The following is a 12,542-nucleotide window of genomic DNA, read 5'->3' on the forward strand; positions in this document are numbered from 1 at the left end:
GGTCTCCTAGAATGTCGGTGGGGGAGTGTCTGCGCTCCTGCTATATTTCTAATGATATGATCTGCGTGGCGAGACGAGCCGCACGTGCAGCAAAATATTATTTTATTTTTTAAATATATGCAGCTTTTGATTGATTTACCTTTTTTTAATTTTTTTTAAAATTGTATCACCTAAGCTGCCGATTGATTGATTGATTGATTGGTTCTCCCGTGATTAAGCCGTAAATATCCTGCTTCCCATGGGTTCTCTAAACGGTAGACTTTCCGTTTTTAATCAATCCTTCAGTCGGCGTAACTCAGCAACTACAATGTATTCTTCTATTACGAAGGTAACGTTGTCTATTGTTGCAGTTTGCAGCTGCAAACTGCTGGGAACATTGGCAACAAATGATCACAAACGGGAAAGTGTGGCAAAGCTCTGGCACTGCTGGGGAGGTGGGCTTATATCCTGCTGTAGAGATCAAAAGATGCCGAGTATATTAAAATATTAAAAATGGTCGTAAGAGTTGAATTAAAACAAACATTTATGAGCACATTGTGGCTACAGCCGGGGGCACGCACACCGTTATGGGGGGTCAAAAAGTGACCAAAAACCCTCTATCGGGGTGTCCATGTGTACAGAAATACTTCTGTGCAATGCCGGACATTAGGCATGTTATGGACAAACAAATTCTGTGCAGGGATTAGGAAATATGAATATTATTTAGAATAGATCCTAACCGCCATATTGAAATGTAATTGAGCTGCGGTGTGACCGGCCCTTACTGGATATCCAGTGAAGTCCCTTGTCCCCATGCTGGGGAAGGCGATAAGCTCAATAGAAACGAGCGGAGCTCAGAGCTTCGGGGACACGGGGAAGCAGCGTCAACATATATTGAGTGGAGACCGATGTTCCTACAAGTCGGTGGGAAGATGTAGTGTGAGTGGCCACCACTCCCGGGTTTGACCCGGAAACTTACGGTTTGGGGCACTTCTCTCCGGGCTACGGGTTTAGCTGTGTAATCTCTGGGTGGCGGTAGCATCTCCTGGCATCTCTGCCATGTTATGGGTTAGGGGCAGTGAGCGCTTGCTTGGTGGGTGGATACGAGTGGGAACATTATGGGCAGGTTATTGCTTAGGGGCAGTGAGAGCTTGGTTAGTGGGCAGGGGTGGGAACATTATGGTCGGGTTATGGCTTAGGGGCAGTGAGAGCTTGGTTAGTGGGCAGGGGTGGGAACATTATGGTCGGGTTATGGGTTAGGGGCAGTGAGAGCTTGGTTGGTGGGTAGGGCTGGGAACATTATGGGCAGGTTATGGCTTAGGGGCAGTGAGAGCTTGGTTGGTTGGTGGGTAGGGGTGGGAACATTATGGTCAGGTTATGGGTTAGGTGCATTAAGAGCTTGCTTGGTGGGTAGGGGGTGGGAACATTATGGGCAGGTTATGGGTTAGGGGCAGTGAGAGCTTGGTTGGTGGGTAGGGCTGGGAACATTATGGGCAGGTTATGGCTTAGGGGCAGTGAGAGCTTGGTTGGTTGGTGGGTAGGGGTGGAAACATTATGGTCGGGTTATGGGTTAGGTGCAGTGAGGGCTTGGTGGGTACGTTTGGGAACATTATGGTCGGGTTATGGGTTAGGTGCAGTGAGAGATTGGTTGGTGGGCAGGGGTGGGAACATTATGGGCAGGTTATTGCTTAGGGGCAGTGAGAGCTTGGTTAGTGGGCAGGGGTGGGAACATTATGGTCGGGTTATGGCTTAGGGGCAGTGAGAGCTTGGTTAGTGGGCAGGGGTGGGAACATTATGGTCGGGTTATGGGTTAGGGGCAGTGAGAGCTTGGTTGGTGGGTAGGGCTGGGAACATTATGGGCAGGTTATGGCTTAGGGGCAGTGAGAGCTTGGTTGGTTGGTGGGTAGGGGTGGGAACATTATGGTCAGGTTATGGGTTAGGTGCATTAAGAGCTTGCTTGGTGGGTAGGGGGTGGGAACATTATGGGCAGGTTATGGGTTAGGGGCAGTGAGAGCTTGGTTGGTGGGTAGGGCTGGGAACATTATGGGCAGGTTATGGCTTAGGGGCAGTGAGAGCTTGGTTGGTTGGTGGGTAGGGGTGGGAACATTATGGTCGGGTTATGGGTTAGGTGCAGTGAGGGCTTGGTGGGTACGTTTGGGAAAATTATGGTCAGGTTATGGGTTAGGTGCATTGAGAGCTTGGTTGGTGGGCAGGGGGTGGGAACATTATGGTCAGGTTATGGGTTAGGTGCAGTGAGGGGTTGGTTGGTGGGTACGTTTGGGAACATTATGGTCGGGTTATGGGTTAGGTGCATTGAGCGCTTGGTTGGGGTCAGGTCTCTGGATTTAGCCTAGTCGTTGGTATGGTGATGGGTGTGACAGTGGAGGCGATTGGTGCGGTGGGTGACTTGAGGAACTTTATGAAGTGTGTGCGCGTCCGTCCGTCCCCCCCACCCCAGCAGGGTTTGTATTTCTCCAGAAATATAAAAAAATACATTTTCTACAAACAGAAAAAACAACAGGAATTAGTTGCCAGAGCCTCCGATGTGTGTAGGGTCACTCACTTTCTTGCTGGAGGCCCCATTACAAAGGCCGAGTCTCTCACACATTTTTCTCTGATGGTTTTTGTCCCAGCTTGCCTTTGATTTCATTTTACCCCGAGAATCCATCTGCCTGTCCCAGCCCCCAGCAGTAAAATGCTTGTTTTGGCAATTGTAAAAATAATCACAAGTAAGACTGAAATGTAATGGCATGTAGCTTTTGCAATGGTCCAATGGTCCAATGGTCCATGCTGATCTCGTCCGATCTTCCCACCAACTTGTACATGCTTATGTCTCCGTGTAATACAGATGGGGCCAGATCGCGGCGTCCCCACGGCCAAAAACCAACTGCACTAATTGAGGATGACCACAGCGGGAGGGGATGGTGGTGTTCCCTGCTTCTGAATGGGACCCCCACTCTATGCTCTGTACTTGGGCTGTGGTTCACCCGGGGCATGAACAGGGAGACTGCAAGGGAGCTCCCCTCTCCTCGTTACCCCAGCACACACACACACACACACACGCACACACACACACACACACACACACACACACACACACACACACACACACACACACACACACACACACACACACACACACACGACGACAGAGACCGGATCTGGAGGTCAGGGAGAGCCTTGCACCCCCCCCCCCCCCCTGATCATGGCAGCCCCCCGACTAGGTGCCTAGGGAGGCTGGAGATGAATCTGGGCTCATCTGTATACTGTTGAATCGGCTTCTCTATGTCCATGAAGCTTTGAGCTCTATTCTTTATATATTGAGCCTCCTTGCCTTCCCTAGCATGGAGAAAAGGACTTCACTGGATTTTCAGTAGGGGCCGGAGACCTAAATAATAGTACATTTGAATATAATTAGAATTGGTGTCATATTTTGTCTATGGATAAACTTTTTTTTTTTTGTGGAGAAAAGTTGTACCAACGAGGTTTCTAAACATATTTTTTAGGTCAGTCTCGCCAACTCCGCCACCCCCTCCTCAGACCAAGCAACGGAAGGAAACACCGGAGAGGGTGCGGCTGTCCACGCGCTTATTGAAAGAGCTGAAGGAATCCGTGGTTGCGCAGGATGACGACACCATGGTGATGGAACCTCCAGACTCCACACCCTCTACCCACGAGCCAGGTGAATCCACGTTTTTTTTCCCCCAAACCGAGCGTCCTATTATCCCTTCACGGCGTCAGCAGGGAACCCAACTTTGACCAGAGTTGCTATTATACACCTCGCCTCTCTTCTAAAAGAAAAAAATCTCCTTGAAGAATAAAGCTACGCAAAGACCAAATGTTGACTGAGCGGTGGTAGATGTACTTGTGACACGTATAGGCCCGGGGTGCTCAAACTCTGAATCAACGGCCACCGGCACGTCAGATATTGAGGATATACCCGCTTCAGCGAATCTGAAGCAGAGATGTATCCTTAATCCCTGACCTGTTGGTAGCCCTTAAGAACGGAGTTGGAGCGCCACTGATGCATCCAGTTACTCCTCGGAATGCGCACAGCTCTTTAAATGGCCGTGTCCTCGGGCCGATCGCCATCTCGTCCTGAAATGTTCAAGCTTTCTTCCAGTGGTCATAGCTCACCGCCGGTTTTGGGTTGGCCGCAACACATACAATTATAGAAAACGCAATCTGTACCGTTGCCTTTCTAGTACCCCGAGCCACACACTGTTACTGACAGCGAGCAAATCTCGGCTCTGATTTGTGCTCTCAGTTTGGTATTCAGCGGGGATAGGAGCACGTTCGGGGATTACATTGATTTAGCCGTTCAATTAAACTCAAAGCATAACAATGCGGGTGTCCGTAACAATAAATATGAGAATATTCTAAAAGAACAAGTTTTATTGTAGCTTTTGGGACAAATGTATAGCCTCTCCATTTTCGTTTTTTTGGTTTTTATTTATGCCCGACTGGCTTGTATGTGTAACTTTTGTATTGAAACTATTTCGGTACGCCATTTAATATACTGCGTGAGCTCCGTATTTGGGAGCGGCCTGCATTTTGTTTCCTTGGGTAAGTAGATGGACGGTAGGTTGTCACTTAAAGGTTTATTAAAGAGAAGCGAGCTGAAAGCACTTGATTAATATATTGTAAGCCTCCTTGCCTGGCTGCTAGGGACTTTACAGCAGTGTCTCTCTATCAGTGACTACTCAGAAGGGTGTTGGATTCGGGCGGCTGGGCGATGAGGTAGCAAAGATGGAATGGGCGCCAGGAACTTTTGGGGTACAAGCACTCTTTATTTGGGCACCCATAGAACCCCGATATCATCCGTTGCACTCGCCTGTCTGTTCTCTTAAGTTGCATCCTTTTATCTTCGTGTCTCACTATATAAACGATTTTTACAAAGAGGGGGAGTCGGGTCAAGCCACTTGGGGGTCTAAAGTAATTTTTTTTTTTTAAAACTACAGAGTGGGGTACTAAGACCAATGGTGCGGTGAAGGAGTAAAGATCATGAGCAAAAGGGAAGTCGAGCACACAAAATTAGGAACAAATCAAAAGATGGCAAAAAAGGTCATTTGATGACTACAGTAATGCAAAGTAGCAGCCAACGTTTCGGTGCCAACATGCACCTTCATCAGGGATGTACGTTGTGTCCGAAACGTTGGATGCTTCCTCGCTTTGTTGTAGTCCTTAAATGACCTCTTTTTTTTTTTTTGGGCATCTTTGATTTTTACTATATAAATGATGAAATGTCTTCCCCGCTGCGTCACTTCTATGCATCAGTCAAACGTCCGTCCTGTTTTTTTTTTCATTGCAGCAGACGGCACTCCGGCGACCCGGTTAAACCGGGCAAGGGCTCCGACTCGACAGAGCCAGAGAAACAAAAGCCAGGGAGCCGACACGGGAAGTCCCACGTCGAAGACCAGTCTATCCGGTCGAGCTGCGGGAGCCGCCGAGGCCCCGGGCGCCCCACGGCAGGCGGGTAAAGACGCCGGCAGCGGCCGAAAAGCCACGCCCCTTTCTGCGTCGCCAGCTCCGAGCCGGGTCGGCTCTACCGGCATGAAAAGTCCAGTGGTGTCCACCAGGAAGATCATGTCCATGGTGGCGTCTGGTCTCAGTCAGAAGGAGCTGGTGAGTCCCGATTCCCCAATGTATCCTGTCGGCTTCTCCATTGTCGTTGAGTTATATTTAAAGGGATAGTCCACCCCAACTAACCTCCATTTTTGTTAACCGGTTTTGGTCCCGAGTTGAACCAAATTATTTTCAGCTTCCGGTGACCCCCCCACCGGGTTCCCGAGATTTGGTTGCCGGGGATGTTACCTGTAATTACTTCCTGGTTTTTAAAAGGGATTTAATTGGGCGTCTGATAGGAAGCCACAGATGACACACTCGCTTCTTATTGGCCGGTGGTTTGGCCGCCATTTTGTCTCTCGACGATTTCAACCCGGTCACTACACCGGCAAACCATTTCTTTATCATAATGGGGGGGAAACACGCGGTATTTAACCCTTTGCGCCCCATGGCGCCTTCGCCACTGGTGATCGCTCGGTTTGGGATGACGGAAAAGCAGTCGCGCTCTTTCCTCCCTTCCCGCGAGAACAAGTTCCGCGCTCCACAGGTACTCCCCTACAGTGAGATTATGACGCAGCTGCCACCTCACGGGGGGCCCCCCGAAGCGCCAGACCCGCACGACATGGCCGCTACATCAAATGGCGCACTCAGCTGGTTATCAGTGATGTCATTTCAGTGGCGTGGTGAATCGGTTAAATGTAGATCACTGGCACTTTTTTAATATGAAGCAATGTGTCCCGTTGAAGTGTTTTTGTTTATTATATATATATATATATATATATATATATATATATATATATATATATATATATATATATATATATATACACACACAGCTCAATCCCCTTATAACGCCAAAGAATCACACCGCGCTATAAGCGGATCGCATTAGAAATAATGTACCATTGTATGCGTTGTACAATAAAGTATTTAAGACGCCAATAACCGTGTTGTAAAGTATTCATAAATACAAAAATTGGGAGCCACGCTCACATCGCGTTATAAGCGGATCCGCGTTGTAACGGATCGCGCTATAACGGGGTTGAGCTGTATCTCTATCCTTAATACCGTGATTAGCCTTTTTGGTAAACTCCTACCGTGTATATATACACTGGCAAATTGTTGATCGATTATGTTCTTGTTGCCTCTGTGTGACCTAATTATGCGGCAGTCATTCGCTGAAAGAGTTTAAGCGTGTAAGCTGAATATTCATCGGATAAGGTTAGAAATGCAGTGACTAGCAAATAAGCGCCATGCCAGCTTTCCCAGTGGGGGGAGGAATTATATCGGGTAGTACAGGACTGGTCGACTCCAGGGCCACCAACAGGTCAGGTTTTGAGGATATCCCAGCTTCAGCACCACTGGCTCAATCAGTCCCTGAGACTGAGCCGCCTGTGCTGAAGCAGGGACTGATTGAGCCGCCTGTGCTGAAGCAGGGACTGATTGAGCCGCCTGTGCTGAAGCAGGGACTGATTGAGCCGCCTGTCCTGAAGCAGGGACTGATTGAGCCGCCTGTCCTGAAGCAGGGACTGATTGAGCCGCCTGTGCTGAAGCAGGGGCTGATTGAGCCGCCTGTGCTGAACACCTCCCCCCCCCCCCCGTGCCTTTTCACTGTCCCCGAGGCCGCAGCGTTCGTTCTTCCCTTCCCGCGTCTCCGGGGACAGGAAGTCGGGCTGCCTTTGTGCGTTGGCTTCCGCCTGTAGCTGGAAATGATAGAAGAGTACTGTGACCCCGTGGTGTTTTGCCAAGATTAGAAAGACCTAGAACCAGTAGTTTGGGCGTTTAAACGGGTGTGTGTTTTTTACTCCGGTCGCGTCCCCAAGGTACGGCGAGCTCTGCAGAATACGCAGAGTTATAATACTGTAAGGGCATCAAACCTAAAGTGGCATCCCTGCCCCGCAGAGCTTACACTCTCTGGGGCATGCTGGGAGACTTGCAGAGACAGTAGGGGAAAGGAGTAAGTGCAGTGTGTGGCAGTGGCTGGCCTTGCTAGTGGTTATGTGCCTCTGTGCGTGTGGGGGAGCAGTGGCCACGAGCCCAGGATACCAAAATGTTTCATTCAGGTGTGTGTTTACACATGTACTTTAAGGAGGGGCGGGCAGGGGGAGAAGAGATGCTTATGGCCCCAACAAAGCGTTGCATGGATGAGTGCTTTCTCGTCTATGCATTCTTAATGCACGTCACTAAGTGGGATGTGCCATGTGCAGAGACAAAACGCGGTTACTTGAAACGGCTCTCTGCTCTCTGCGCGCGTGTGTGCGTGTGTGTGTGTGTGTGTGTGTGTGTGTGTGTGTGTGTGTGTGTGTTTTATAGGTCATTATGTCTCCGAAATAACTTAATCCTGCCACTTTACGTTATTTGTGAGCCTCTGAGGCACGCTGGCGGGGAAATTATATTCAGTGACTGGTTAAGCGTGCACAACTTTGATTTATCGCAGGCGGCGGCTGAAGTGTTTGCATACATCAGGCCCGCGTCCTCCTGGCTTGCAATCTTGGCGTTCCACTTCCCTCTTGTACCACCTTGGTTTAGTTTTCAGTCCTATGCAACTAATGACGAGGCCCGTAGGTGCGTAACCGTGAATTCCTAAGCTGGAGACCAAGGCCCGTGCACCCTTTATCTGGCTACCACCATCCAAGCAAAGCTCAAATGTCCTAATGAATTCTCACAAGTGTGTGTTGTTGGTCTGTGTAGATGTGTTGGACATTGCAAGACCTTCTGTACTGGTTCCCAACGCCAATCCTCAAGGACCAGCAACCGTGCAGGTTTTAATGATATCGCTGCTTGGAGCACCAGTGGTTCGGGCAATTTGTACAGACGTAGCGAGACTTCCCGTCTCTGGAGCCGCAGCCAAAAGAGCGAAAGTTTGCTGCGCTGCAGGCGCTCTGCTGCGGATCGACACCTTAATCCTACGGGCGCCAGGGCATGTGACCGCGTCTTGCTCCGATGCCAAGATGGTAACCGGGAAAGTTAAACCAGCGTGACTGCTGTGATCCGCGCTGATATTACTGTCAGGACTGCACCGAACAGCTGATGTTCCGTTCGCTTCAGCTCCCCGCCGATCTGTGTCATCGGTTACAGATTCAACAAATGTGTATTCCCCCCCCCCATCTGCACTAAATGCAGAGGAGTATCGCCAACGTCCAGCTCGACGCCCCCAAAGCTACGCCAGTCTCTAAAACACCACCCATTTGCCATGCAAATAAGTGGGAGGCGCGGCTCCAATTTTGCATGCATAATTGAATCGCATGAAAGAAACGGATTCACATCTGGCGCAGATGGCCACTTTTAAACCTGGTGGGGTTGTGTGACTCGCGCGAGGCCTGAACTTCAGCACAGATGCCGAATTTGATACACCCTTTTTAAAATAAGTGCGTCTCCTCCCCTCCTTAATGATATTCTTCCCCCTAATCACAAGCCGACACCGCAAATGTGAAATAAAGTGCCACGATACATTAACCCCCGGCAGCGCTTTTGCTTCAGACTCGCGCTGGCACAGACGCCTAAACGTTTAAACTGCGGGTATTTCGTGTCTGGCAGCTGACAAGCCAGCGAGCGCACGGACTGTGTCCTTTTTTTATATATAGCTTCCACAATCCCCTTTTAAAACAGTTGCCTTGGCCCCGTGCTGCTGCTTATAACGTGTGTGTGTGTGGCCAGTTATCCAATTACAAGTGTTTGGTCTGTACCCCGTGCAGGCTGCGGAAGCCAGCTTGCACCTGCTTCAGTGCTAACACGGCCGTCGGAGATACGCCGGGCCACCCGTTCAGACGCGTCAGATTTGCGATGACAGCTGCTGACTGTTTTTTGTTCCACGCGATTAATTCCAAAACCCCCCTGCATTACGGCGATCTCTCTCGCACCAACGGCTCGAGCAGAGCACTGCTTAATGGTGAGAACGCGGGCCATTAATCAGAACGGGAGTGCTAATGAAGTTGGCAGAGTTGTGCGGTGGATGGTCATTAGGCTCGGCACCGAGCCTGCCCCGCCGCGAGTGTATAATTCTGGATAAAACATGACAGCGCAACCTTCGGGAACATAATTAAAACCAGTCGCCAACTGCAGCACGTCAGATCTGGTGCCCGCTTCGGAAACGAGAGAGACAATCGCACGTGAAAATGTGTGAATTATTTGGTGTTTAGTAGCCGTTCTGCAGCCCGTGTAGAATTCAATCACATTATCATAATTGTACAACACTCACTGAAAAGTATCCGGTGTTGCTGTGTCTAACTGGACTTCCAACCGATTTCGGGATCCATGTTGTCTGTTGGAATCCATTTTGCTTCACCCCAGACCGAACCCGAGAAAGATTTGTGGAATGGAAGAAAAACACATTTTAAGGGAAACAATTCATTTTGTAGGAAAGTTGGATTGTTTATAGTACGTTTTGGTCAAGATAAGACTATGCGCTTTGCGTCCCGACGTTTTCCAAGGATTGTTTTAATTGTATGGTTTCATGCCAACAAGCTATGCATAGGTTAAATGAGTAGCTAGGAATTACTATATGAATCCTGTTGGAGAGGTGATGTCGGAACAGAAATGTATAGCCCAGAGCTGGTCGTTGTTTTTTAACCTGTCCTTGCCTGAAGCTTGTTATACCTGCCTGTGGAATATTTAAATCCATTTGGGACGGCAGGAAACCGCAACGTATTGGGACAAAGAATCTGTATTTTCACACGCTTGGAACGTTAATTTTTACTTGGTATGTCTAAAAAAAAAAAAAATACTGAGATGTATAAATGGATAATCAAATGTTTTATTGTCTTAATGACAAGGTGTTTTTATTCTAATGCTGTGGATAAACTATATTTTTGGGGTTTTGCATCAGGCGCAGAAAAGCGCACACTTGTTTTTTTTTTTTCCTGTTCCCACTGGAGCATCCGACATAAAGTTGAACATGTGCAAAGCATGGATTTTCGAAACTCAGTCCATCTACTTTACAATCCTGCCATGTTTGGTTAAGATCCGTGCGGTTTTGAGAGGTTCAGTCCGCCATCTTTATTCAAAATGGCGTCCAATTGTTTCCAAATGGACAGAAACCTCCTTGATCACGGGAACCATCATGCAAACCGTTGTTGAATATCTTAAGGCCGTTTAAGCACAGGCAGCTTCCCAAATCTATATGTGTGGTTAACACCTTCTAGCTTCACATTGCAAGGCCTGTGTAACCAACCTCACACCGTGGAGGCCCAAAAAGTGGAAGAAGCTGTCTCTGAGTAGGTTGGCGGGCTCTGCACTTCTTTTAACCCCAGGCCGTGCTGGAAACACCGTGCAATGCGGCAGGCTGAAGCTTATATAGGGGATCCCATGTTAAAGTGGACAAGAAACAAAGACAGACGCACGGGCGAGTGCTCATTTGCATATCGTTTCCCACAATCCCACGCTGCCTTCCGCATCAGGAAAGCCGTTGCAATGATTGGTGTGCAGAAGCTGCCGCGACCTTTTTGCAAATATCAGCTGTGCGTATTTGTTTGAATAATTAATACGTTGCTATTGTGCTGTGCTGCTTGTAACCCCCGGCTCCCCCATTACTGCCTGCTACCCAGCAGCAATGCGGTCTGCCTCCGGAGCGGAGTCCCGTTATTTCAATGCTGGACATCTCGTGAATTGCTCTAAAGAGCTTGCCATCCTTTTTTATGTTTGGGGGGGGGGGGGTGTCTGAGACAAAGCGACTGAATTCCAGTGTCTTGCTTTCCCTGTGACCCAAAGTGGGGTTCATCCACTTCCCAGGTGGTCTTTCCACTGAGCCGGTCCTCCCATGCTAGGACATGGGCTGGGCAATATTTGGGGGCGGGGGGTACGGTGTGTTCCCGGGGTAAAGATGATGGGGGCATTGCGCCTGGGGAACACCCAGCTCTGACATAATGACAAACCTGCTATAGCCAGAGAGCATTTCTTGTTCGGCAGTGTACACGGCTCTATACACAGGATATTGCACAGTGCCAGTGCTATGCAAGGGGAATAAAATGTACTATTATGCACAGAATGCCTATGACGTCCTCCATTCTCTTCACATTATGGCTTCATAAAGGCCTGCGATCTCTTATCATTCCTCAGATGTACGGACCTGTATATCTTTTATATAGCGCCATCCAGGTCCATGGCGCTTGACAGCAGTAAGTCACGAGACGTAATGGGAACACGCGCTTTAGACATGAAAGTAACGTTAGGAAAAGGAAGTACCTGCCTGGAAGTGGGAAGAACGTACAGGGACGGTAGGAAGGGTTTGGTTTCCGCAAGATGGCCGCGACCCAATACCCATTAACCACACAGGCTGGGCTTCCCATGGTACGTGATGGCCTGATGGTACCACCAAGTAGGGTAACGGTAGCCAGTCTAGCACAGCAAGGCGAATGCCTTCCCCCCTCACTCACTCCATTTCCAGTGGGCTTCTCAAGCTTCTACGTCCAGCGACGGACCTTCAGCACGGTGTGACCCGGAAGCGCTCCGGGGTCACCCGAGGTCGGACGTTCTGTTTTTGTGTTTTGCTCGCCACCCACAAACTCTGCAGCCCATCATTCCCTCCCGTCAGCGCGCCATTCATCTTCGCTTTCCTCAGCGATTGAGCGATGAATCTGAATGACACCGCCGTGTGGAATTGCTTTTCCTCTAGCCTCGCTGTGGGGCAATCGGATGATTTCTCTGTTTTTTTGTTTTTTAAGGTGGAATAACTGCGGGTTTGGAGATGTAGATCTCCGTAACGTGTGCAGGGTCCAGCTTTTACCGTCTTGACTACTGACGTAACGCTGGGGGGGGAGGGATTGGGGGACAGGAGGGGGTTTGTGCCCGTTTGTAAAAAATTTTATTGGTAAATAACACAGGTTGAAACCTATCTCAGCTTCATATTGCAGAGACAGTATAACCAGCCTCTCACTGACATCCAAACGGTCGAAACTGCTGTCTGTGGGTAGATTGGCAGGCTCTGCACTTCTGTAACCCAGGCTGCGTAATGCGGCAGGCAGACGCTTACGGGGAATCCATGTTACAATGGGTGTGAGCAA

The 12,542-nt window shown here is 49.2% G+C and overlaps 1 protein-coding gene across 6 annotated transcripts in view; it reads left to right on the forward strand.

Moving 5' to 3' along the window:
• Positions 1 to 12,542, forward strand: part of BRCA1 (BRCA1 DNA repair associated) — a 91,029-nt gene that overhangs the window by 59,231 nt on the left and 19,256 nt on the right. For 3 of the 6 annotated variants that reach the window (XM_075580207.1, XM_075580205.1, XM_075580204.1), the window contains exons 14-15: positions 3,486 to 3,661; positions 5,291 to 5,604. In XM_075580207.1, the coding sequence (XP_075436322.1) occupies positions 3,486 to 3,661; positions 5,291 to 5,604 (490 nt within the window). Of the gene's footprint in view, positions 1 to 3,485; positions 3,662 to 5,290; positions 5,605 to 12,542 lie in introns of those variants that run through there. The other 3 variants (XR_012789968.1, XR_012789967.1, XM_075580206.1) reach the window with 3 other exon arrangements.

This window comes from Ascaphus truei, chromosome 23 (assembly GCF_040206685.1).
Source record: "Ascaphus truei isolate aAscTru1 chromosome 23, aAscTru1.hap1, whole genome shotgun sequence".
NCBI classification, from domain to species: domain Eukaryota; kingdom Metazoa; phylum Chordata; class Amphibia; order Anura; family Ascaphidae; genus Ascaphus; species Ascaphus truei.